We start from the raw sequence: 25,365 nt of genomic DNA, 5'->3' as shown, positions 1-25,365 counted from the left end.
TCCTCACCTGAGAGGAAGTGTTTAGAAAATACTAATTGTATTCCCATTCCGCCTGTCAGAATGAACGGGAAATAATTTGCCAACCAGCTGACTGTGAGACGGGTGAAATTGAACGTTGAGGCTTTGAGAGTGAACTTGAGGTTTAATCTTAGCATCCAACCAGACAATACTAATCCTTGTGAGGAGTGTGTGCATGTTCACACAGAAAAAAAAAAGAAAGTAAAAGCCAAGAGAAGAGCAATCAGTGACAGCACTCACCACGATTAAAGTTTCTCCCTGAGTGCTTTAGATAACTTGAGCAGTAAAACTTTTTTCCATTGTCCCTGCCCTATCAATAGGGGAGATATAGAGAATGCAAATCGAACACAGCCCACCGCCGCTCCACACTAAAGTGTGAGTTTAATTAGCAACAGGAGCAGGTTTGTTGAACAAAAACATAAAGAACGAGACATCGATCAAGGCTAGGAAGATAAAGCTGGGAGCGAATTGAGCAACCTGATTTGTCTTTAATTAAAAGTAAAAGGTTTATCCCTTCAGAAGGCTGGTCTCCAAAGACCACGCCAATTACTGCGTGAGAGAAGAAGAGGGAGTCTGCGAATCCAGGAGTGGAGAGACAGAGGAGACAGAGGCAAGAGATTCTCTGGAAGTGATTTAAGTCGTGGAAGCACGTCTGGTATATGTAAATGCACATACATGTGTTTGCATGCGTGTGTTTGTATGTGTGATATTTTGCACATGTGTGTGTAGTAACAGGTCTTGAACTTGTGAATGTGTAAGTGCAGGGGCAGCAGGGAGAGGCAGGATATGATATACCAGACTTGTGTGACTGAGTCCGCTGTTAAATATGTGTGTGTTGGGGGGGGGTTTGAAAGAGGGCGTCCCTCTCATGGTTCCTCCCCGGCCCTGCCCCTTCACACAGAGGAGTATCCTGTAGCAGGTCCCAAAACTGGAAACTCATTCAGTCACTTCTGAATGGCGTGTCTTTAACGTGAGAGTCAAGGACTTAAACTTTCAGCACGAAAAATATGAGAGCCCTGCACTCGTTCCCGGTCGGTGCCTTCCTGACCCTGCTGCTCTGCCTCCCCAGCCCCGGTCACGGAGGTAAGTGAAACTGTAAATCACTGTTTTCACCTCTGTCAGAGATGCACCGCAGGAAATCAGATAAGCGTCCCCTGAGAGGCTTTCCCAAATGCATTGGTCAAACAATGACAAGCTGATGAGTTAATGCCTCGAACATGAACTCCACACACTTTAAGTTTTACCTGCAATGATATCACTTGGAGCACAAAGTTTATGGCTTAACTTCAGACTACGTCTTTTTTGTTGTCAACTCTCACAGCTCTCATACCAGCTCTCATTGCTCAGCAGTGAAACCTTCCTTTTTTAGGTTGAAACTCAATACAAGAGGGGAAAGATGTGCCAAAGGGTCTTACCCTGGTCCAAGGTCTGAGACAGCATCTGTCGGTTTCTCCTCTCATGCAGTTTTTTTTCTTTCCCTTTCAGTCTGTGCCTGATTGAATGTGCACATTTACCTTGAGAATGTTTGCATTGAAAGTGTGTTGCCAAAAGGCAGGAGGTGGCGAGCTGCACCCCTCTGTGGTTAGAAGGTGAGCTGAGGTCCCTCTGCCGGCAGCAATGAATGCCTCTTTCAGAGGGAAGTGCACAGTGACAGCTAGAGCTGCTCCCTGTGCAGCCGGAGAGGAGAGATGAAAGTGAGAGAGGCGGAGAGGGAGTGAGAGAGGCTGTATGTGTGTGTGTGTGTGTGTGTGTGCAATGGGGAGGGGGATGCTGGCCGGCCAAAGTGTACAATGGCCCCATAGAGGACCAGTAAAGTCAGCTACAGATGTACCTTTCTCAGTGTGATATTATGGTTCAGTTCTCCTACTTATTCCTCTGGAGTGTGAGTACAGTTGCTGAGTCGCTCAGTGTTTGGGGTGAGGCAAATCCGGCATGTGGATGGAAGTTGTCTTCAACTTAGGCAGAAACAGCTTAACCAAGTCACCTCAGCATAAAATCTGTACAAATGGAGAGTTGGCAGCATCAGCCTTGGACTTAGAGCAGCTGTTTGGGCGCATTGTTTTCTGCCAGCTGTCAGATCCGCAAACTCTCAGTGCAAATTTCACTCCAATTAAGTCTGGGCAAATCTCTCCACGAGTGTCTTATTGGCAGTGAAAGTGGAAAAAAAGACAGCGTCTCTTCATCTGAACGCGGAGCAGAATCGCTTTGTTTCAGTGGCACAGAATCAAAGCTCAGCTGGAGAGCTGGAGTCACTTCTTATGCACTGTGATCTCTTCACCACAAGCATGAAAAGAGTCATCTGCCCCTCTGTTTGCTCAATTATAGATAAACCCCACTGGCTGCCGTGACAGAGACACCTCCGCTAAAGAATTAGCCGTACACTGAGCAAACAGTCAGCGCTGTTTGAGCGCGGTCACATTGATGTGATGGCAATTGGCAGAAACCTTTTGCTTAGACGCTGACTGCGTGAACGCTCCTGATGTATTTTTTCCACATATCTAAGACCACAATGTTCCCCTAATCAAAATGATGGCAGGAACAAACTGGGGAAGAAACTTTTCTCCTCGTCTAATTAAGCCTCTCTGCCTCAGTGTGAACAGTGTTCCCCCACTGACCCTGGAGAACTCCATGCTAATGTTGACCAGATGTACCGAGTCACTGATTAGATTCTGGCCCCCCTCCGCTCTACAAAATGCCTGCCACAAGCTGCCAGAGGACTCCTCCACCAGCTACCTAGCAGGCTTACACAGGGTTTCTTCCCTGTGTTTATCCCCTCAAATGTCACATGCCATGCGCCACTTGATGTTCAGATACTTGGGTGTTCCTGAAGTCAGGCCCCTTCCTTTAAAGAAGCACTGTGCCATCTTTCCTCAAATGCTGAAACAGTTGGCCTGCACCCACTCTTTCTTCTTTCCTCAACCTCCAGGAACTTTTATGCACAAAAGCCAAAATGATGCGAGACAAATCCCGAACACAGCGCGGTGAACTGTCCCCGCTCTCATAACTTTTTCCTCTGCGGTGCAATCTACCACTTTCCCGTAGTCTTACACCACCGTGTTTCATCCGCCCACATAACAGCCACTGGAACAATTATGATGCAGCGTGAGCAAGAGCAGTGGCTCACCAAATCAATTCTGTAATTCTCTCTGCACGCGGAAATTCATGAGTTTTCACAGTCAATATATTTGAGCCTTTATGCATCGAGGATGCTACAGCAGTTACAGCCTTTAATTTATCATTGGCATGATTGAACAGCCATTCACCCACCCAGGGTCAGTAACTACTGCAAACCCCTTTAGATTCTGTGCATCATAGCATATAAAACAGACACACCTTTATTAAACATTGAAATTAGACCGTTTCTGTATTTGGCAGACATGTGACAGCTCTCTTTTTCTTTCAAATCAAAAGATGAACATTTTATCGTGGCTCGATCTGGAATTGGATGCGACATGTTCCAGCTCAGTCTTTTAAAATGCCCTGCTGCTCTGTATATCTTTAGTGGCTATTAAAGTCACCATTTAACCACCACTGGAAAGAAAGGGGAACAAAATGGCAGGGCAGTCATTTCCAAACCATAAATTGCTTTCCAGTGCTTACATGTTGTTCGGTTGGCCTGGCAATAGAGTTTGTTTGCCATCTTTGCGTCTTTTGATCGGTGTACACAAAGTCTGATGTTGTCGTGCAAATCTGTTGTGGTTCTTTGCTCCAGAGGAAGCCACATCGACTGCCACACCCCACCGACTGTTGGGGGGGTTCCTGCTTGCTCCATTATCAACCTTTCTACTAAGTTGTTTGAACCCTATTGGCAGAACTAACAATGCTCTGTGTACAAAACTAACAACATAATGAATGGAAGGATGGATGGATAGATTGACAGACGTACTTTATTGATCTTAAACTAGTAAATTCCTGAGTTACAGCCGCAAGGTATCAGGCACATAACACACAAAGCAAAATGTAAAGAACATACACTAAAACTATACTAAATATAAGGAATACAAAATGTCAGAAAGTACATAATATAATCCAATCACATTTTCACAGACAATATTCTCAGAGCATTGATGGAATGATCACACTTGTGAGTGTTTGTCTTTAAATTGGTCAAATAACATATAATAGGAGAAGAACCTCTACAGAAAACACTGCCTGGTTTGTGCACATTTGTCAGTCTTTTACAGATGTCTTGCTCCTGAATGTGTTTGCATTTTCAATTACAAAATCCAACGGGGGGATTTGCATCCTGAGACTGCACATGAGCCCGCTATCTCCCCTGGAGTATACTGTCACCATGGCAACAGGCAAAAATAAATATGGATTTTTGCCTGGGCTTTGTGAAGTGTCTGTATACAAGGCTGCCATGTGTTCCTTGAGAGTTGGCAAGAGAGCATGGTGTGACTACAAGTGTCTGCACAGGAGATTAATAAATCCAATATTTGCATTGGGAAATTGATGAGATTAGCGTTCTGCTGCTTGTGCTGGTCCCACAGACGCACTTTGTGACCCTCCCCTCACCTCTCAGTTTAAACACAACACAATGTTGGGACAGAATAGAAATGGGGCATTTGGAGTGGATCCATGCAAGGAAATCAGAGTGTTTATAATGCAGAGCAGAATCCACATGTCACTGAAAGGACTGAATGTCCCAAAACTACAGTCACTTCAGCTGTGTAAGACATAGGAGTGACTTTTACATGTTGTTATTGTTTTTTCAATTATTTCAATGTAAACTCATAATACAACAGAGCATTTGGGCCACAGGGAAAAAAATCAGCAATTTCGAGAATAAAGTCAGAATGTTGTCAGAAAAAAAAGTCGTAAATTACGATAAAAAAATATTATGTCTTTTTTCAAGTTGAATTATGACTTTATTCTTATATCATGATTTTTTTTCTGAATACATTTCAACTTTATCTAATAATTTGACTTTTAAAAATGTAATTACCTCTCTATTCTTATATTACCACTTTATTATCGTCTCTATTTTCTTCATCTGGCCCAAATATGAGCTATAACCTATAACAGAATACAGTACACATGGTCCATGATTGAAACATTTTATGTTAATACTAAGAACAGCTTTAGAATTTGCAAAAATTGCACACATGTAATTCTACTTTTAACTCTTAACTGGTCATTTCAAAAGTAAATACGTCTGCTGCAGAACAAGGGCATTTCTTATGGAACATAAGTGCTGTACATCCTGAGTCATTCTTGTACTTTGGGAGGATTTCTCCTCGCTAGCGAGCTTGCTGCATGGAAATGAAACATTCATAACATCTCTGAGCATGGGACACGACCAATGTTGATAATGTTCCTAATATGATATAACCCCCCTCACTTCTGCCTGCCTGATGTTTCATCCTGCCACTTTCAGAGAGAAAGTTTCAGTGAGTCATGGTTTATTAACTATTTATTTTGGGTTGGGGGGGAGTTATGGCCCGAGGCAAACATCATTGCAAGAATCCAAAGTTAGCTGTACGGCAACCTAGCTCACCCCACTCCTTTCCTCTCTTTAACTCCATCTTGCTCCTACAACTAGAATTGTATATATTACCTGCAACGATGAGAGACGCATGACAGTCCAGTAATTACAGTACTTGTCCATACTTTTTTATTTAGGCTAGTAAGTCAAAGTTGGTGTCTGTAGACTGTGATGGATGCTTACAGTTTGGGTATATATATATTATTATTCGTGTTTCATTTCTCTTATAAACGAATTTGGCTAACCTTGGAACAAATGGGCAGCTGCCCCCAGGCCCCATAGACTCTCAGGAATTCTTAAGCTCCAAAGCACATATGGTGACTACTTTGGTAATTTGTTGATTTGGTAAAACTGCATGCATCCATAAATCACAATATGACAAATGCATTATCACGTATCATGGCTCTGATGTGTAGATGGTTCCCAAGTTAAAGGAAGGGTTGGTGATTTGTTTCTTTGAAAAGTTTTATCTTATTTGTCCCAAAAGCCATCAATGAATACGGTCATCAGAAAGAGATAATAAAAGAAGCCAGTGATGTCATAAACACGACCAATCATCTCATTTAGACTGAATGAAATGATTGGTTGGTGTACCTGTCTGTCACTAACCGACCTGCCTGCCGGACAGAAAGGACAGGGTGCACTGTCCTTTCTGTCACTGCTCATGACCAGAGCCTTCACCCGAAGAGACTTACATCGCTGAAGAAGAGATGATATCTAGAAGTTGGCGAGCGAGTCGCAGAGAAGACAGTTGTCAGTCAGTGCATGTTCGTGTGTTTTGAGGGTGTAGCTTTGACGAGAGGGCGGGATGGGATGCATCTGTGGCAAAGTGTAGCCTGCCCTAGCTAGCTTTTCCTTTACCAACCCTAGCTTTAAAGTCTCATTGTCTTAGTTACGATTGGGCTTATATAATGGATATCAACTAATTCAATTAGTTCACCACAAACTATTACATACACCAGAGAACTGAAGAAAGGGGGGGATCAACAGGCGCCCACTGATGCATTTTTGCCCCCCCGAGGCCACCTAGTCTGTTCATCAGGCTCAGTCTAGAGGTTTCTTTAAAGCCAGCCTGATAATCTGACTGCTCATGCTTTTCTCCCATCTGGCTTCTTTTTAATATCTCAGCTAATAACTTGGCAACTCCACTGTTATAATTACTGACAGGAATAATGTCTGTTAACCGCAACAAAAACAGGGCTCGAGTTGTAATGAATCTGAATGATCCCTTAAAGCGTGAGAAACATGTGATATGCTGTCGTCAGAGTTGTCGTCACGGCGGCCGCAAATGTGCCAAATGCTGAACCATTTCAAAATAAGAGTGAAATTATCCCTTCCTCCTCGGTGCGTCACTCGCATTGTTGTCGCACTTAAAGCAGAGGACTCAGTGACTTCAAAAGCAAATATCACAGCTCAGTTTATTCTCATTGTGATGCAAGTATACTGAAAAAAAGACATGTCCCTCGCCTTGAGGACTCTATACTCCCCCGGCAGATGATCTTTACCCACATTGCTCTCTTTGAGGTTGCTGGCTGTCAGCGGCAGGCGGCTTAGATTATATTTTAGGAGCCCTGATCTGCTCAGAGCAGGCAGACGGCCCACACACAGACCTCATTTAGCCCTGGGTGTGTACACAAAAGTCTTTCTGTACATAAACACAGGCCCAGATTCTGTCCCTAGGTGGAAGGTGAAAGGCCATCTCATGGTGTGTTCCCATGTTATTCTAACCCCTTCCATGTCAGTCACATAAGCCGATGGTAGGGGAGGGGGTGCGGCCGTTTATTGATGGATGGTCTTCACCCAGATTCCAGGTCTGTAGGTGGCAATTTGGGATTTCAAATTGTTGTTAAACTGTGATTACCTTTGCTCCATGCAATTTTAGGCAATTCTAAGGACACAGTCTTAGCTCCACCAGCAGCAGCGTGTGGGGTTAGCGTTGCATGAGGGAAGGAGGGAAAACAGCCAACATTTATTCCAGGGGACTGAACTGAAAAGGCCTTGGTGAAGGCAATCAAAAGGTTTTACAGCTGCAGGACTGGGGCCAGCCCGGGTTTTTCATGTTTTTTTTAATGTTGGCGCACTGAATACGATAATAAAGTTCAACGACATTTTTTATATTTAGATTTTGCAACGTATGGACATGTTACAGATGCTCACCACACTTCTCTCAGAGAACATTGATCTACTTTGTATTCTCTGACCGCCCTACCAATAATTTGAGAAATGTCTCTCTCTCTGTCTGACCCTCCTTTTATTTTCTCAAACACATGCAATTATCTCCAAACTTGGAGGGTGTGTTTCTGAGGACGGCTCGAAGTAATGACTGAAAAGTGTTTTTGGTGAGACCCCGACCCTAAATCCCGATTCATTTTAGACATCATGAAGGTTCTGATGATAACCTCCATCAGCCTATTTTGAAACGATTTTAAAAACACTTTTTTATGCGACATAAATCAGAGTTACTAGCAAAAAAGACTCTTCTACAGCCATGCTACTATATCTGTGACAGTGCACTGAGACATAGTATTTGCAATAGGCCTACCTACTTTAGCATGCTAACATCATAGTTTAACAAATCAGAATCAGAACATTTGCTTATTGGCACCAAGCTAAAAGTCCCCCCCCTGAGGTTGATTGAAATGCAAGTATTAGGTCATATAGGTAAATAATTCCAAAATAAAAATTTTGAACTTACAAGGTAAATAGCAAAGGTAGTAGGATTCATTCTCTGGAAACCATGAATGTGACTTTGCATTCGATAGTTGTTGACATTTTATAGCCAGGACCAAAGTATTGGCCAGAACAACACAGTTTCAGTTAAAATCCAACAGTAGACACAAGAAAACAGTGCTCTGGAAAAAGTACTGTTAAATGTATGCCCTTGGCCAAAAGCTGGATTTCTTGGAAATGTGGAATATCAGATTAAGTTTGATTCATGATGTTTTCTAGGATATTGGATCATTGCAGCAACAGGCAACAGGATATGGATACAAATAAGAATGCAGAATGTCAATCATGCTGCAAAAATTAAATAAGACAAAATGTTTCCCATGTAGATGTACTAATGTACTGTAGATGATAATGTAATGCACGTTAGGTTACAAGCTGGATAATTATGTGGCCAAGACCTGAAGTGCAACATTGAAAATCAAAGTGCGCATCTTGACCTTGTGAAAAACTTCTAATAATAATAATAATGATAATATTATTATTATTAATTATCGAATCTTTCATAAAGAACTTTTCAAAACCTATTTACAGAGGGCTTTACAGAATGATAACACAAATAAAAAGTGACTCATATTCTTCCTCCACTCCAGCTACTGAACTCTGTGTGTTTGTTTTCGATAAGAGCTGTTTAGTGCACACAATGGAAACACTCGGAGAAAAATCTCATCATCGCTGAACAGCAAAGTTTTCAATAAGCAGGAATTATGCATGACCAGATGTCTCGATACGAGTGGCCTCTGTGGGTTCCTCCTTTTCCTTTTTTTTCCCAGAGAATAGTCTGTTTAATCATTTTTGGGTTGAATAAAGAGGAATTAGTTCTATCCTCACTGCCACTCTGTCTCTTATCCATTGAAAATAAATTAAATGGAAAAGGGAACAGCAAAATGTATTTTCACCCCAGAGGGAGTTTGTGAAATTACTCAGACAATTTACCTCCCATCCCCCAAAATGTCTCTCATGTTTATCATGAATGGTATCAACTGTAAATATCCTCAGATACTGATCATATGATATAGATTAATGTCTGAATTTGATTTAGGAAACAATGTCGGCTTTGTGTAACCCTCTGCGTCACGTGTAACTCACATGCTCCGATCAGTGGCATCGGACCAATGTGGCCAGTGGGTTAGCAAAAACGCTACTGGAAAAGCAGCGTGAATCATGGGAAATGTTTCCAGCGTTGGGGGCTGATTCATCTGAGACATGTTCTGAAAAGACAGAGGTTTCCACTCCAACATCTGGAGTCGACTTGGTCAGTTAGTTGCTGAGCCAGAGCTGGAGGCTTAAATCAAATTGTCCCTCCGCTGCTCTTGCCTAATATAGACAAAACAACTGCAATGTAAGAATGCGAGAGTGCCACAATTAGGCAACGTTTGAAGAATGTTAGATCTGAGGTAGCTGTTGAAACAGCCCATAGAGAGACCAGTTTGTTATCAGATGTGTTTTATGTTCTCTCAGCGATCCTTCATCTCCTGGGCCCCCGGCTCTTTTTTAGAAGCTTCTTTTTACAGTAAGCCACACTGTAACACTAACAAAGAAGAACAGCATTCTTTAATATTCAGTTGTTACGGTTACATTTCACATGTGTAGGTTTCATTCTGCATAACGCTATTCCTTAAAGACCCGTGTCTACTATTTCTACAGGTCCGACGGGACAGTAGCTCGCACAGGAATATGACTCACTATTTTAAATATAGAGAAATCCACTGTGAGTGCGGGGACTCCCTCCTGCCCAGAGGGTGTATGACTCATAAGCACAAGGCTGCTGTGGTTAATCATGAGACACCAGACTCCAAACTAATAGTTTTTTCTGCTTCTAATTAGCTCTCGACTCTGAGACATTTTTTAACCTTTGCTTAAAGACAACGGAAGGGATTCATCTTCAGCTGGAGGAACTTTTATGTGAATCTCCTGAGCAAAATAGAATATTCATCCTCACTGCATTTGGTTACGGACTAAGTTTTGGCACATGAATAAAGTTTGGAGATTTTGTCAAACATCTGACTCCTGAACGATATCAGATGGATGAAACCAAGAGTGAGACCAAACTTTCTTTATTTTCCATGAGAAGGATTTTGAGTTATGTAAATATTTACACCCCGCTTTGTCAACATAGTCTTCCACTACATTGCAGAGGGATGCTGCAGTTACGAGGGCCACTTTTCACAGCATGCTGACATAAAGGCAGATCTGCACTAGCCTCGCTCTGTTGAAAATCTTCATCAGCACCGCTGAGCCACCATGGAGTGTTCTGAGTAATTTGACGCCAGACGGCCTCATTACAGGCTGGGTTCAGACAGAATCGTGGGGGCTGGGGATAGCACCAAGCCTGCGATCTGGCAGATGACAGTCTGGAATAGCATGCTCCAGATAAATATAGCTAGACGGGAGAAACCAACAAAAGAGCGCGTTGCTTCACATGGGGCTGATGAAAGATGGAGGGGGGGGGATCCAGGGTGGAGGTTATGTGTCTGCGCTCATGGTTGTGTGTGTGTATGTGAGGGCGTGTATTCTCTATGTGCCGTGGTTCACACAGAACCCAGTGTTAACTGGCCAGAGCAAATGTCGTCATCCCGCTGGTTATGAAGGCTTAAAATAACCAGAGGAAATGACGTGTCCCATGGTTTGGATTGACTGACAGTACGGCCGCCTGTATAGTTGCGTGAAGCACAGAACAGCTGCACAGCCGAGCTAGAGCACATGTCACCGGTTGTGCCAAACCAGACAACCAAGCCTCTTGTTTAATTGAATCTTTCACATGGCTATGGCAAAACAGATGTTGGAAGTTCAGCTTGGTTTCATACAACAGTGTGATGAACAAATCTGGGTGTAAATTACCATTCAATCCGGAATAAAAATTCCGTTATCTGTTGTTTTGTCATGTAATAAGGCCCAGAGATATCTGCTCATATGATGAGCGAGTTGGATAGTTTTAGTTGTAACAGGAAGATTTTTCAACGTAAAATAATTGTAAAGTTTTAGATCATAATCATTTAATCATTATTAGCGTTGGGAATAAATGGCTTGGATACAGGTTGGGAATTGGGAAAAGTCAAATTAGCTGCAGACGAAAATAAAGTTAGCAATTGAACATAAACCTAGTTAAACTTGTAATTTTCACATTTCATGAAAATTTGGGGAGATGAAGCTTAAAATGATGACATGCCCGATTGAACAAACAGAGACACTAAACATGTGGAAGAAGATGAAGCTATTGTGAGGAAGTGATAGAAAGAACTAGAACCTATGAGCAAGTGACAACAACAGCTGAACACACTGAAGTCAACAAAGGATCAGCCAAACCAGAAGAAATGCAGATAACAGGAGGCATGAGTGTGCACCAAGAACAACCAGTATTCTTGTGGCCAACTTTGCAATCTGATGCACTGTATCGTGCCAGACTTGGCTATGGGAAGAGGCTCCTGGGGAATGTGAAGATACAGAACAGAGGAATTGACCGTGTGACCCCGGAGCTTGACTTTACAGCCAAAATTGCATTCCTGTAGTTGTCTTCAGGACAAATCTCCATCGAATAAGTGACCACAGGGGACACAAGTTTGTTTAGATTTGGTGATATTGCCAGGCTCTCTCTATAATTTTGTTCTTTTGGTCCACTGAAGGGGGAAGGACAGTAAGGCTGCCCTCAGACAGGCATTGAGCTCACGGAGATCCTCCGGACTTTCTCCGCACAGGCTGTCTGTCTGAATGCAAATGTCCGAGTGAGAGCCTCCAGAGTTTCTGGGGATGGTCTCTGTCTGCCCCCCTATTATAAAGACCGCCGAGATTCACGTGGAGCCGATGTCCCAACGGAGCAGGTGATCCTCCTCAGGATTCACAGCAAGCAAGTGGAGAATCCTCAGCTGCATTGTTCAGGTGTGAAGAGAAACCTCTGGAGAAAGTCCCCACCCAATTATCTGGAGGTCATGTCTGAAGTTTAATTACCAAGGAGTTACAACAAGACGGCTTCCATTTCTTTTTAGACCAAACCAATGATACAGATGACCTGCTTAAGTATTCCAGTCGACAAGCAATGAGGTCCTATCCTTGCTCAATAACCTCCAGTTGTTTTATGGCTAATTTGCAGTTTAAGAAAGTGTTTGCGGCACATAAGGGATAGCAACAACCATTGGATGGCAATTAGCTTAAGGCCAGCCTAAGGGGGGAAACATTGAACTTGCATTTTCTGGCTGTCCAACTCTCTAATGCACATTCACTCATTAGAAACATGAGGAAGCTCCTGGTGTTCCGCTGTGCCCTCTGTTCATTAAATGCATAAACTAATTTAGTGGATATATGAAAAGAGGAGATAGTTCAGTAGAAACAAGATGTGTTGTGTAACCAAAGTGTCCATTTAGTCACAGCGGACTGAGCCAAATGTCTGGTGTAAGGCATTTATTAGAATTTCTAAATAAGTTAAAAGGTTTTAGATGCTCGAGGTGGTGAACCAACAGTTGACCTCAATGTTTTCATCAGTTAAAACTCCAGATACTATGAATTTAAGATCCCTCAGCTTGAAGAAGAATCAACAAGGGAATACAGCTGAAAATGATGACCCTATATTCAACGTGCATTTACTTCGGCTGCTAGGGATCTCTCAATCAAAACAATAACGAAAGACAATAACGAAAGAGTCACTTGTAACCAGGTGTAAGTTTTGAGTCAACTCATGGATGGGAACTAAGTGTAAGGAGTGTGGGTCTAAAGTTGTATACAGACAGGCTTCTACTCCACAGTAGCAGAGTGGAAAAGAGGTCAGCAATTCAACATAGAAATATCTATTCAGTGTAGTCCAAGCCTTAGAATAAAAAAATAACCCCATAATTATATACCATTCTCCTCTAGAAGATGTTTTTACAGCCTCAATAAACTTTCTCAACAAAATGAATGTTTTCCACTTTGCAACCGACATTATCAAATCAGATAGGACATCAGTTTGCTGAGGAGTGGGGCATTCAGAGAACTGATGGAACAGAAATAGAGTTTCATACACAACCAAATATCAAAGATTCCCCCAAAAAGATGTTTTCTTATCTGTGAGGAAGTAATATGTCATATTGTGTATTTTCTTGAAAGTCTAACACACTAAACTTGCTAAGCAGCTGCCGTTGCACAGAAATGCTCCTAGTGTCATTCAACACGCAGCTACTTGTGAGCACCAACATTTTCCTGGCAACTGAAAGTGGAATAAACTGGGTTCACTGCTTTGCCAAATTATGGACTTCATTTACAGACATAATTGAACATGGATGTGAAAGGCAGACAAGACTGTCGTGTCGTCTTCAAGTTTCTATGTGCAGTATGTCTGCTTCCCTCGTGCGTTTCTATGACAAGTAAATAGCAGGGAACGCAATTATGTTGGTAATTTAATCAAAGTGAACATCATCTTAATCAGTATGATAACAATTGCTGAAATTGCACATAATCAAGAATGATCCTGAATAGCAGTTTGTTGATTAGGCCTGAGCATCCTTGTTACTGGCTGTATAATTGAAACTGTAACAGTCACACTTCAGGCTGCTACTTCTGCTTTAAGACTTCAATCACTTACAGCCTGTGCTCCTAAAAGACACGTTGGCATCGTTGTGACCTTCCCTTCTCCTCTAATGAGAGCCCGTCACCCTCTCTCATAACCGACAGGCCTTTTGAACAGATTCTGCCCGACCTCGCAAAACACGTCTTCCCGGTGTTTTACTGGGAAAACGCTCACATACACTATAGTACAGCGCTGAAAGATCCCCACTACATTCTCATAAAAAAAATGGTGTTTGGAAATTGACATTACTGCCAGGGAATGTTCAGCCATTACCTGACATCTGTCTTTGTGTATGCAGGTCAGCATTCCTGAGCCCATCTGTTGGGCTGAGTGGATACAGTTTGGGAGCTGATGCAGGGAATTAGCTGCATGGACGTGTCAGTGAGGGTTAGGATTCTGCTCTGTCTACAAGAGGTTAAACCACTTTAGCTGCTCTGTCTGATATCTACATAATTTTTTTTTTTTTTAAAGACAGCTTAAACACGTGTTTTTCAGATACATTTTACTGTTACACAATACTCTTCTGGCCATAAGCACATTGACAGAGTTATTGGTCCCTGTAGTGTTTCCTGATGTTTATACTTCAAGAAATAATGTCATTCCAATGTAATACTTGTTTTACAAAATATCCAGGTTTTTATTTCGATCTGCACCAAATTGCAAATAACCAGAAATATCATTCCCCTAAAAAATTCATCAGGATCCATAAACTATCCTCTAAGAAATCAACAAAAATTTGAAAGACACCCTCTCACAATGCTAAAGAAAGTGAAAAAAGAATCCTGGATCTGATCCACATATAAACTTGTGGGTTCTTCCCTGATTCATACCACATCCCTCAGTTCATGAAAACATAATCTTCTTAGTGGAGGTAAAGATAATGCCAAAATGAAAACATACATTTTAACATAACAGTATGTTCCTGCCAATATATCCATCGGGTGAGGTCAACCCATCCAATGCTACTTTGGTCTAGAGCACGATATCTGTGTACAACAGGTCAAATCACCTTTAGTTTCAATTATCCAGCTCATCAATACCTCTGTCCATGACCAACTACCAGCGGGTGGATTGTCCTGAAGTGAAAATCCCAATCTTCCTCAGATTATCAGACCACTATTCGTGAAGCGTGAAGTGTTACTATCATGTAAGGCAGTATGTTTGATTCCTTCACAGAGGAAAACGGTCTGTCCTCCTCAGGCCTGCTTTAAATGCAGGTCATAAAGTATTGATTTTGCTCTCCACCTGAGCTCCCTGCTGACTCCTGCATCACATCGCTCCAGAGTGAAGTCATTTGGAATCAAACCTCGTGGCCCCGAAAAGATGTGTCTGTGTAGGGGGGTTGGGGGATGGGGGGGGGGTTGGATAACATGTACTGGAACAGTCAGTTGTGCTGGATTTATGAATGCGGCTGTAACTGTGAGCAGGTGTCCCATGTTACAGATATAATGTACTTCCTCCCCGCAAGTCTCGAGCTGCTATTGTTTAGGAAATCGAAAGGGCCCCTTGGCATTGTTGAGTGAAGCATGGATAAATAACGTTAAAACCACAGAACCTCAGGACTGCCACAGTTTCATATGGGCGCATGGTACGATTTTAGTGAATCACTGTAAAGACGTGGAACACTCGTTGTGTGAGCAGGATGCTGTGGTGGTGCAGAGCCGGACGCTTTGTTGCCAAATCCAACAGGACCGGCCCGGCGCTGCCCAGCTCCACCCTGCCGCGCCCTTCTGTGTCAGCTCTCCTCCGTCTCGCCAAGAACCCAACTTGTCAGAGCATATGTCAAATAAATATGAAGGTATTCTCCTTTTTTGTTATATGGCATTAGTGATGAAATAAAGCACGTAACCAAGACATCTTTGATAACTCCCTGTGACTGGAATGCATTTTTTCCCGATGTGGCAGAGAGAAGCAGACTTCATATAATAATAGCTACAGCATGATATGTCTCTGAGCCTGAGGCTTATCAAGTCATACTGCTCACAAATGAATGAAGGCTGTTTGCCTATGTCCCAGAAGTGTTTGCATGTTTGCTTCTCATGAATACATTTCAGAGTTCATCCCGAGTATAGCAGCAAATGCTCATTCAGTTGTACCAGAACATGTATGTCCAGGTTTCCCAGACACAATCAAAAATGTCTTCACTATCAGTGGACCATGATGACAAATTGCATGTATCTTAATGCTGGTCACCTCATTTGACTTTATAAGTGCATATTATGAACCACAGCATCCTCCAGAAACCAGACACAACACCAGGAGTATTGTGTATATAGAAATATATAGTGTTACCTATTTTTAAAACATTGTCTTGGAAGCGACGCAGTGTACAATGTGTATGAAAATGCATCATTGATGCATTCAATACTTAGCAGAGCAGCGTTTATTTCCATGGGCATTATTCTTGTTGAATTGAGAACATCTGAATGCCAGCTGGATGGTATCGGATGCCTTTGGCAGGATTATTGAGAATCAGTGCATATTGGAATAGCATTCATTAGTAGTCAGAGATATATGGGCTGCTTCATCTGGCCTGGGAAATTCAATTCCTCAACCTCATTTAAGTTTTAATAAACAACTGTGAATGGATTCATAACTAAAAGGCCAGAACTCATTTGCATGAGATTCACAGGACCAGCATTATGAATTTTAAAAAGCGTCAACACATGTTGTGCCACATACATGTTTCAAACCCACGACGCTGGAGATATGATAAACAGATGCAGTTACTGGCTTGACTCAGATAAGTTTGACTTCACAAGCTTTTTTTAAGGAAATGTGCCACTTTTAAGTGAACTGTATTGTAAAGTGATTGTGTTCACCAGAGGCTTTTCATCACAGTAGACTTCTTCTAGGCCGACTCCATTATTATACACCTCAATGTATGTACATGCTCTGGGAGCATAAGTGCTTAGCATAAGTGCTCAGAGCACCAAAGGCTTGAAGTCACACATACAGTGTATATTTTGTTATAAGTTGCTAAAATGCTTGAAATGGGTTTTCTGTGGTTGCATGGCAGCAGCCAGAAGCACAAGTGTCCATTAGCTATTGTTCAGCGCTGCAGTTAAAAGAGAGGTGTTCAATGTACACGGTTTCTTTCCCCATTGACAAACGGTACAGCTCATTTCTCCTTTGAGCTGTCTGTCAGGGTAAAGCCACAGTCGCAGTCTGCGTGTGCTTCACTTTAACTGCAGCTTCTCATTGACCATGACGGTTGCATTTAGCGCTGCCACATCAGATAACTGAAGCAGTTAAAAATAAAAACGCATTATTAAGGTCTTATGAAGCTGCTGTCGCACAGAAAGTGACGCTGTTGGAAAGCAGACCAACGCCCTGACACCGTGCCAAGGCCTTCTGGTGAAACAGCAGATCAGAAGCCTCATGAAGGAGCTCTTTTCCCCCCAAAATACATCTTCTGCTGCTCACCAGAAAATCCCCTCCTCCCACTGAGTACACTGCGTACTTCTCTTTGACTCTTTCTTTCCATTTGTCCTTTCCGTCTCTGCTCTTAGATTTTTTGAGGACACAAAGACTCCTTTTACAGTAGCCATCTGAAAAATAACTTTTTGTGCCATTTGTTTGGTTAGCCTCTTTTTTTTTTTTTTTTTTTTTTTTTTTTGGGAAGGGGAGGCGGTTTCCTCCACAGCCTGGGTTGGACGGCCCCTCCCTTGTGCAACGGAGAGCCCCGCAGCTTATAAATGTTTAAAAAAGACACTTCTTCTTTTCGATCCAAAACCACCTCAAAGCTTGGCACAGTTAAAGGACAAACGCAGTAAAACACAGCAAACACATTCCATGTCATCAGCTATAGTACACATAGCGGATCTGGTTGTGCATAGGGGGGTTGTGTGTTTGTGATTAAAAAAAAACCATGTGTGCGTGTGTTGTAAGTCCCTTTTCCAAAGCTCTGTCAAGGCTCCTATTTGTGTTTGTTTACCACCGAGTGTGAAACTGTGCAGTTAGTTGCTGTCACTTCACGTTCAACTGTTAAGTAGTGTGATGATTTAGGTGAAGATTTATAGGCTCCATGTTCACAGCAGTTCGTTTCATCATGTAGCACAACCGCGGACGCTGATGTGCTCTCCATATGGCAGGTTTAGAGGGTGATGAGTACATCACAGATCAGGAATGTTTCAACGCTTAGCAACGCGCAGCTTCACGCTCCTGCCATTAAGTGCAGTCATGGCAGGGAGCCACCAGGGTCAACTGCGACTGACGTGTCTCGCTCAAGGGGCGCCTCATTGGACCATTTTTTTAGAGGGAGGAAACGGAATGACTCAAGCCCGCGCTCCTTTGGGGATTCAAACTGACACCCCCGTAGTCATAAGCCGGCCTCTGTTACCATGTCACCAGCACATATGCATATGCCTTCTCACGTCTGTGTTTTTTAGCCCGAGTGAATTGAGTGGAGCGTGTCTGTGGCTCGCTGGGAGGATTGTGTGAAAGCAGGAAATGGGGGTCCTCATGTGTTTATGTGTGTCTATGAGTTTTTTCATGTGTCTGGCCCATCTGAAGCATGAAGGCAGATGGATGAGTCACACATTTGAGAGCCTTCTCACTTGTCTTGCTCCCAGAAAACTTGGTTGTGTTGTTTCATTTTTATCCATATTTATGCTTTTTGTTGTGGGAGAAACTTTGGAACAAGCCCCGTCTGCCAGAAAATATGGTTTAGGAAGCAACTTAATGAAGATTCCCTTCAGTAATGACAACCATTGTGGAGCTGGTGAAAGCTTTTATGTTCTCTAACCAAATCACACCATAAAAGTTCAGTTTATCTGAGCTACTGAAAGCCATAAACTCACAGAGGGAATATATCAGGTCATGTTTGGACAAATAATCTTTGCAGACATTTGAGGTTATAAAACTGCCCACAGACAGACTTCATGCAGAACTAACAAATAAGGCAGAACAAAGCACTAATGGGAACTAATCCGATGCATCCAGTGCCACGCCTTGAAATGACTCAGAGAAAGGAAACAAGAAGTCATGCAAACTTAACTGCATTATGCATGCCCGAAATACCAAGTCCTATTTGTCTGCTAAAGACAGCCACATATACAGTCGGCTATTTGCAATGATGGCTTGTTAACTGGTAATTACGCTGCTGTCGCTGAGTACTCGCACATTATTCAATTAACTTGAACATAAACTGTCCCCGCAGGTGGGCTTCCAATATTCACAAAAGTGTGGTGCTTTAATTTCAGTAGTTTTATTTCAAAAGAGAGCACACAGTAGCGGCCAATCACCAGCAGCGACTCAGAAAGTGGGAGATGGTGTCATGGCAGATAACTTGTGTTTAAGTGGAGCCATGCTTTCTGGGACTGAGGGTGGCGAGCATGCTTCTCCAGCCTCCTGTCCTCAACTTATGCTGCTTGTTCAGTGCTTGGAACAGCAGCGTGTGCAAACTATCTGTCCAGAACGAGTGTTTTATAATTTGTCAAAAAAAAAATCTAAAACAGGTGAGGAACCCTGAAGGTCTGTTACATATGAACCATCTGAATGATTTTCAGCATCAATCCAGCCAAGAGAGGGTCTCCTCCGTTTCTGTCATTTTTTTGGGGTTCGACTTTTGCTTGGACATCGGCGGCGAAGTTCGGGCGCGAGCTGTCAGTGGCTTACAAATCGGTTAAAAGGGATTGAGTCACTGGGATCAAAGCGAAACTGCACACACACACCAGAAGAGATTGAAATGATATCACCCACACACATGATGGGGGAAAATTACTAATGAGCCTTTATGAATGTCTGACCCTAATAAGAGTATAATCACGTTGGGAGCTGTGAAATCACGTGTTCACCCATTAATGAAAGGAAACACACTTCTCAGTCTCTCCAATTAGTCCAAGAAGCTCCCAAAAGGGCCATTAGCATGCGCACTTGAGAGCGCATTTAAATCCAGAGGAATTTTAATTACACTCCGTGAGCTTTCGATGTGGGGTTGGCTTGTGTTGCTTGGATGCTAAATTTACAGTTTCGTAAGCTGTTTTCGTTTGATCCCCAAACTCAGACAGGAGTAAACAAGCAGACAGCAACATCACAGGTGATGTCAGAGACTCTAAAAGGACATGTAAAGTATTACATCAAGTATTCCCAGAGATTTTAACTAATTTCAACTTTGCAATTCAGTGGCTAATGTGCAACCCTGTTTCACTGTATATATTCTGCTCACACTGTGTATATTCTGTTTACACTATATATATTATTTATATCCTATTTATATTTTAATATTCCCCTGTGTTCCCATTGCATGTTTATTTTTGACTGTCCTCTTTGCAGCTTTTTTTAAGATTATCTTATCTTGGAATATTCAAATCCAGTCTCCGTTTTCAGTTGATTTCAGTTTATTGAAATATTTTTATTTAGTTTTACCCAGTGAATAAAAAAAGGACGATATAGTTCAAGAGAATTTCTCCACTCGTCAGAGGTTAGAAATGTTGCGACAGATATGTTTCATAATGAACTGGGTTGGTTTTTCTAACATCATTTGTTTGTCTGATGTTGGAGACTTTTCACAGTCGCCTGCTTGACGGATAATCCAGATCTGTGAAAATGCTCAAAAAGCTAATCCTCAGATTTATGACGATCATACCTGCATAGAATTTGATCTCCCTGTGAGATATGACGTGCAATATGTGCATGTTCAGACAATGCGGCACAGCAGTTCTCACATATATTGACATTCTGCAAGGTTAACTTGCTTAGCCTGTAAGCTCCAGTGAACACATCTGCAAATGGTTTAGCTTTTGGTTTTGTGCTGTCGGAGGCCCCCTCTGTTCCATGTTGTACATTTTTATACTAAAGAGAGAGAACAGAAACGTGTATTCATCTTAAATGTTCCCTCCTCCCCAATGAGCCAGATGGAACTTGAGGAATAGGATTTCCCTCTTCAGAAAGACGTTTGAATAGTTCTATGCAGCCATTGTTCAAGTAACAACTTATAAATCACAACCGATGATCCACAAAAAGGTGTGCGGGGGAAATTTCCGCAATAAGTCAAAAGAAGATCAAGTAAGACAGAGAAAGTCTGTGTCTTTAAAAGCCGTCACCGTTTCTCTGACCACGACTGAGATCAAAGTTTTTATTTTTTGATTGAAGTGCTCCTCTGCGTCTACAGGGAGATGGAAGTTTAAAGCCACTCGAGTTCATTTTAACAATCCTTTTTTTCTGCCGTCGTCCTTAATACACACTTTGTGATTATGAATGAGCCGAGGAAGTTAAAAAGTCATACATCAATAGGCTGTGATTAAATTGATTCACTGAAATCTTAAGCAACACTGGGCAAGACGTGTCATTAAAATATCAATTTCTAATTTAACCAAAGAGATTAAAGATGAGCTGTATCAGAGAGGATGGTCTCATTTCCACTGTCTGACATCATACTGACACTGAAATTTGAATGTGGGTATATGGGATTTCTTCCTCGGTTACAAAAACAGACGGATGGAAAGATGACGTCTGTGACAACACCCGTGAGTTGACCCTAATTTAAAATGATTGACTTTCAATCTGTCACTGAATTGTGTGGAGCTGTGATATTCAACCCTAATAATAAAACTTTCAAGTAAAATCTGTCAACAGCTTTACATGGAAATATTTGAAAGTTGACAATGAAGATGCAGAAGTGTGTGCTCTGTGAATTTCCACAAGTGGTTTATGGCAACATTTGGGATCTCAGCATGACTGAATTGAAAGGAAATCACAAAGGATGCAAAACACTATATTCCTGCCCTATATCCAAAACACCCTCTTGCAACACAAATACTGGCAAAGATAGCAGCATACGACACATTTACATTCAACAGCATGGCAAATATGCCCATCACAGAGTAACACTGAAGAAAGACAGTTTCTTCCTCCTCACCTCTTTTGCAAAGTTCAACCTGCATGCGAAGTTTGTTATGTTTATTCTAATGTCTATTGACATAACTGACATTCTTTTGCCTTAATGAATTTTTGACAAAACACTAAAGTGGTCACGTTGGAAAGCCATACGCTTATACATATTTCTCCTTGTTGCATTCAGTGTTATTCGAAGTATGACCAATGGGTTTTTTAAGGTGGCCGAAGTTACACTTTAAAAACAAACCAATTTCCTGGAATTAGAGCCTCTGTTGTCACAGCTGTCACTGGTTAGCACAGATGACATGTACGGTACAAGCAGCTTACTTCTGAATATTAAAGTTACATGTTACGTTAAGCAACTCGCTACCGTTTGCAGCTGCTGATCCACATTCAAGGCTGTTTAGCTTTAGTAGGAGTATGAATGATAAGAATTATTAGTTGACCCGGTGCACATACACCTGTTTAATTTACCGGCGAGATGTGCGCTCACGGTGCCGATGTGTGCTGAATGAGAGCATGTTGAGCACACGTTCAATAAAAAACATTAGAAGGGAAATGGACAAGACAGAAGGTGAAGGACGGAACATTAGTTCCAGAAGGGAACATTACCTGTCATAGAGCCATCATGACTTTCACACTCTGAATCATCTGCAGGGAGCAGGAGCTGCAGAGGTAGATCCTTTAATGAAATGAATTTACCGAGGTGCAGACTATGTTCTCAGTAAGCTGAATACTCTATGATGACTTCGCATGCATGTCACAAACAAGAGGGGAGGATATTTCACAGTATGTTGAGTCTGATCTGCATGTTGCTTCTCTGCAGTATGGACCATCACTACTGCCTCTTTATGAACTGTAACTGTCCACGTTTTGGGGTTATATAGTTTAGCATGACATTACATTGACGTTAGTTGCTGGATGATCTTGCAACTGTTTAGTTGACAAGCAGTAACATTTACATTTTAGATCATGAAGGCAAACTTCCACGGTCAGTGCAGTAAAAATAACAATGATCATTGTGTGCATGAATGCATGAAATAGGTCTGTTATTGTTGTGTTAAAAACTGGATGTGTCTGCATTTAAGAACATTATGAACAGATATGAGTTACAGACTTGCCCTTAACCAGGAAAACATCATAGAATCAATACTTGGGGTTATCAGCTGTCTGCGTGGACTTTGAAAGCCTCAGGGGTTCATGTTTATTTTATTCTCCAGCACGTCAATGTTTACAATGGTCGCCTCTATCAGGTTCCGTTCTGTTTTCAGCTACAGGGTTTTATGAAGGCGAGCATCGATTACAGTCGTGGGCTTTGTTTCAGTCTTCAGTCCAGATAGTGACTGTCTCAATCGAGCGTTTGCCTCCAGCAGAGAATAAAAAAACACGTTCCTCAGTTCCTCTGCATTGTTGATGATCTGTCTCTCTCTCTCTCTCTCACTTTGCTTTCATTGACAATCTGTTTTAACATTGTGCTCCTCCAACCCCTGGATTCATGAAAGACTTGACAGCCCTGTCAATATTCACCACCCAAAGTGGGCAGAAAGCCGCCCACCCCCTCGATGAGACGGACAAATGTGCTCGTGAATCTAAATACATCAAGGGAGCAGTCAGCAATGTATGTAAAACTATGTGTAGCGATGTGAGTATTATGCGCAAGCAATCCGCACTTATAGCATCAAGTTCCTCACCCGTGTGTGGCACTTCCATCAGTACATGTAATTGTGTCATGGCGAGATTACGGATGTGTCTACCTGATGATGGATGCGACGCTCTCACACGATGCAGCACGTTTGGATTAACTGAGACATTCTGACACAGTGTACACAGAAACATGCACTGGGTAAATCTTATTTGTGTCATGCTATGGTAGTTTATTGATTTATCTTATTAAATCTTGCTCAGTCAATGGAGTTGAAGACACAGATGCCATGAAACAGTTGAGACGTGGAGTGATCACAATGCAAACAGATTCTAGTTTTTTATCCGATGTTTAGATATTTCACTTTCATACTTTTTCTTTCATTGTCACATGTCCTTATTTTCTTTGCTATAGTTTGAGCTAAATGTGCATTTTTTAAGGCAGGACAACTACATTTATAGAATTCAGCAACAGCTTCCATGAGGCTCCAGGAGCTAAGATTGGCTAAAACTGATTGCAGATGTAAATGCTGACAAAATAATCAAGCTTTTAAGAAAACACACTTTTTCCAAAATATTTGTCATGTAATGAAGTCTATTCTGCATAACTCAATCGGAAAGCAGTGGCATCAAGGGCCCTTAAGGGGCCAAATATACATCCAACATCCATGCAGAAATCCCTGATTTAGTAATGTACACCTTTAAGTCATTCCTTGTTTACTGTTAGCTCTATAGCTTTGAGCAAAGCCACACATCATTGAATATATTCTGAAAGTAGTTTCTTGTTCAAGCACAGTGTTCTTTTAAAAAAAAGCTTAGAAAATAGCAATTCTCAACAAATTTTCATATTTATTGTTAGTAAGTGATTACTTTATTTAAAAAAAAAAAAAGAATACCGAAAGGACAGGGACACTTCAGGGTCCAATCAGATTTCCGCTGGGGCCATTGCCCCCGGACCGGCCCCTTTTCAAAAGTCATTAAACTTGAGCTTTTTCTTTTTGAGCAGTGAAGCACCGCTCTTGACATTTCAGGCAGGTGAGCTGTATTTTACCTGTTCAAATCTACAAGTCTTCACCGTCTTAATTTGAAGCTAAATGCAGCCCCTATCCCCTGAATTCTTTAGCTGTAACAATCTGTAGATTCTAAATAGACAACTATTTTAAATATCAATTTATTGTTTTTACTAAAGTCGAACAAAGTAAAGCTCAAAAGTAAAATCCTTCAGTAATTTTTTCAATTAAAAGTAAAGAAAATGCTGGTTTAACTTTCTCAGACAGGGGGATTATTTGCTGCTTTTCTTCATCATATCTGATAGAAGTTGGGGCGGTTGTTGAATGAAACGAATTATATGTTTTCCGACATTTCATAGACAAGACAATTCATAGAGGAAATGATCAGCTGATTAATCAATAAAGCAATAATCCTTTTGGGGAATTCTACTGAATTCATGTCACTTGTACCCAGAGTCTAAATATGATCGTGAAACAAATTGGCTTTTTTCCAAGTTTCTTAACAAACTCCTTCCTGCTCAGCATCATTGTTGACTTGTCTTTTTGTATTTCTTCGAGCACATGCTCTTTGACTTTGTGTCAAGGCACCAAACACTACTCATCATAGTCTCAGGAGTCCGACTGTCAGCTGCAGAGAAATTCTTCTCTAATATGTGACTTGAACAAGTGATTGTTGAGCTGTTCACATACAAAAGATGCAGGATGTACAAAACCTCACTCCCACTGTACATTAACGCCTGAGCTGTTGTAGTTCTTTCTGCTTCGATGTTTCTGAGCAAACCTGAAGGCTACGCTCAGTTGTCACAGACTTTGCATCCAGTGTTTTGTCAAGTTCAACAGTTCTTTAAAATGTGCTACTTTCAGGCCACTCACAGATCTGTTCTGTTGTGGAGAAGCAGCCCTGATCTGCTGACATCTTTCAGTTGGGTGGTACCGGTGTGGAAGGCAGTTGATTTCTCCACAGTCGTCTGCTACACGTGTGGCCCGTTTCAAACATGCAGCGTTTAGTTGAATCAGCTGTGCACGTTGGAGGGTTACACAAAGGAAGATTATAAGAGGCTTCTCTCAGACAAAATGAAGAAATAACACCGTAATCAGTCAGAGGC

General features: G+C 41.8%; 1 protein-coding gene across 2 annotated transcripts in view; it reads left to right on the top strand.

Annotated features, from left to right (window-relative positions):
- The first annotated feature begins 977 nt into the window (after positions 1-977).
- cspg4 (chondroitin sulfate proteoglycan 4) overlaps positions 978-25,365 on the top strand; it is a 79,725-nt gene continuing 55,337 nt past the window's right edge. For both annotated transcript variants that reach the window (XR_004614196.1, XM_034588927.1), the window contains exon 1: positions 978-1,101. Coding sequence is in view for 1 of the 2 variants with exons in the window: in XM_034588927.1 (XP_034444818.1) it covers positions 1,026-1,101 (76 nt within the window). In the remaining variant the exon portion in view is untranslated. The remainder of the gene's footprint in view (positions 1,102-25,365) is intronic.

This window comes from Hippoglossus hippoglossus, chromosome 6, assembly GCF_009819705.1.
Source record: "Hippoglossus hippoglossus isolate fHipHip1 chromosome 6, fHipHip1.pri, whole genome shotgun sequence".
NCBI lineage: Eukaryota > Metazoa > Chordata > Actinopteri > Pleuronectiformes > Pleuronectidae > Hippoglossus > Hippoglossus hippoglossus.
The sequence above is the reverse complement of the archived record's forward strand: the minus strand, read 5'-3'. Positions and strand labels throughout refer to the sequence as shown.